Source organism: Malaclemys terrapin, chromosome 10, assembly GCF_027887155.1.
Source record: "Malaclemys terrapin pileata isolate rMalTer1 chromosome 10, rMalTer1.hap1, whole genome shotgun sequence".
NCBI lineage: Eukaryota > Metazoa > Chordata > Testudines > Emydidae > Malaclemys > Malaclemys terrapin.
This window is the reverse complement of record NC_071514.1, coordinates 1219576-1222014: the sequence shown is the minus strand read 5'-3', so window position 1 is coordinate 1222014 and position 2439 is coordinate 1219576. Positions and strand designations below refer to the sequence as shown.

Here is a 2439-nt window from a genome sequence, read left to right as displayed (position 1 = left end):
TGGCAAAACACTCGGGGTCTCTCTCCTGGGGAAGGTCAAGGTCCCAGCGTAGCCTGCACACTGAGGAGCTCCCACTGGCCCAGCCCGGGGCATTGTGGGATTGTGCTGGTTGACTCGAGGAGGGATGGTAAGAAAATTAGCAGCTCTCACTGCCATGTGAATTGGCCCCTGCACACTTCCCAGCTCAGGCAGCCCCAATTAAAGGGCAGAGGAGTCAGAACTGACACCTCTGCAAATGGGGCTGCCTTTCCCAGGGGCCTCCTGCCTCAGCCCCAGCCAGGCCTCTGTGGGTTTTGACACCTCCATGCAACCTGGGAAGGTGCCACTTCACACCTCCAGCCTCAGCATAAAGCCCAGGGCTGCTGCGCTCTCCCCACACGCAGCCTGAGAAGCCCCAAGCCCTGACACCATGGCCAGCTGTCCTGCCCAGCTCCTAGCCCAGGACCTCCAGCTACTCCCAAGCCAGGCCCTGCTGCAGGAGTGGGGCTGGGCCCACTCAGACTCCACCTCTCCCACCTCCTCCTCAGACTCCTATAGCCTGTCCCCTTCTTCTGCACTCCTGGCTTCCCGGGAGCCCCTCCACGGCAGCCTCCCGGGGCAAGCACCCGCTCTGCCCCCCAAGCACCGGGCAGATCCCTGCCGCAGCACCCAGAAGGCACAGTGCAGGGCAGGCGGCGGGCAGAGGCAGAGCGCCAGCGAGCGGGAGAAGCTGCGCATGAGGAACCTGTCCAAGGCTCTCCACACCCTGCGACGCTACTTGCCCCCCTCGGTGGCACCGGCCGGCCAGAGCCTGACCAAGATCGAGACCCTGCGCCTCGCCATCCGCTACATCTCCCACCTGTCGGAGTTGCTGGGGCTCAGCGAGGAGACGCTGGCCCAGAGGAGAGGGGGCCCACGCCGGCACTGCCCCCTCTGCCCCGAGGGGCTGGGTTGCTGCCAGGCCAGGACCTCTGGCCTCCGGGCAGCATCTCCAGCCCCGTGGGAGGGGTCCCCCCCGGCCGCAGAGTCCTGGGTGTCGTCCACCTGCTGCCCTGCCGCGGGGACACCCCCCGAGCCACACAGGGCACTCAGCACAGACACAGCCTCTTGGCTTTCGCCCCCTTACTGCCCTGCCCCAGGGGACCCCAAGCTGGTTTGGACTCAAAGTACTGGAGCAGCATCCTGGGTGTCACCCACCTCCTGCTCTGAAACAGGGACTCCCCTGGAGCTCCGTGGGGCCCAGATCTCAGACATAATGGCCTGGGGCTCGCCCACTTCCCGCCCCAAGGCAGGGAGCCCTCCAGAGCCCCATGGCACAGCGTCCTGGGGATCCTGCACTGACCCGGCAGCCCCCCCGGAACCCAACGGGATCGGAGCCACGGACGCAAGGCACTGGACATCGCCCACGCACTGCCCCCTGCTGGCTGCTTTCTACCAGGTACGCACTGCACTCTGGGGGGCCCCTTCCCTGCCCCATACGCTACAGAGGCCCCGGCAGGAGGCCGGCAGCATCCACACCGGGTCAGATTCCCCTAGGGGATCCAAGCCGGTGGGCCACAGTGCCTGCTTGCAGCCAGTGGGCTCTGCCCGGGGCACTGGGCCCTGGCGGGACGGTTCCGATTGGAATGCCATGCCAGAGAGATCTGGGCTGGCGCCTCAGACTCCTCCGGGAGCAGCAGCTTGGAAACCAGGAACCTCCCTTTAATGTGCCTCTCTCTGCCCCCTGGGGTCCCCTAGGCCACTCTGCCCAAGCAGCGCTGGCAGGGTGGCCAGGCAGAAAGCACCCCCCCTTGGTGTTCAATGTCAGGGCTGAACCACCCGTGCCGCTGGGCACGGAGCCCCAAGGGTCTGCCGTGCCAGCCAGGTGCTACCAGGGCACCCGGAGCTGGGCCCTGCCCGGGGTGAGGCGGGTTCTGCACTGGGAGCCCAGGGAAGGATGTGGGCGATCCCTCGGCAATGTGGGGGCACCAGGATCCTCCCAGGCCTGGCCAGGGGAACTGCCCATTAGTATAATGTTCAGTGCCCCGCACACCCCTCCGAGGGGCTGTGCAATGGGGCCCCTCAGCCTGGGGCGACGCGGAGCCTAGCGGGGAGGGGAAAATGCTCCCCCAGAATGCAGCTGAGGCACACAGGATCTCTCCCTGCGGCGCCCTGGGCAAGGGGGTGCCTGAGAACTGGGCCAGTGGAGTCTGGCGGGGCCTGCAGTGCCCCTCACCCTGGCCAGCCCGCCTGGCACCTTGTCAAACACGGCTTTTCTTTTGGCACAAGGCAGGGCCCATGTCTCCAGCCCTGGACTGGTCCATTGACCCCAGCCCCCAGCCAGCCTGCAGCCACCACAGGGGCGTCCCGGCAGAGCCGGCCCAGCAGCAGGAATGGGGGGCAGCTGGCACGGAAGAGGTGATGAGAAGCAGGACATCGGCCGCGTTTGGGTGCAGAGATACGGGGCTCTTCACGGACTAG

General features: G+C 66.7%; 1 protein-coding gene across 1 annotated transcript; it reads left to right on the top strand.

The window, feature by feature from the left end:
• Positions 1-409: 409 nt before the first annotated feature.
• LOC128844964 (mesoderm posterior protein 1-like) lies at positions 410-2439 on the top strand. The gene is made up of 2 exons (XM_054043153.1): positions 410-1417; positions 2248-2439. Exons 1-2 carry the CDS (start codon positions 410-412, stop codon positions 2437-2439), a joined length of 1200 nt encoding a protein of 399 aa, XP_053899128.1.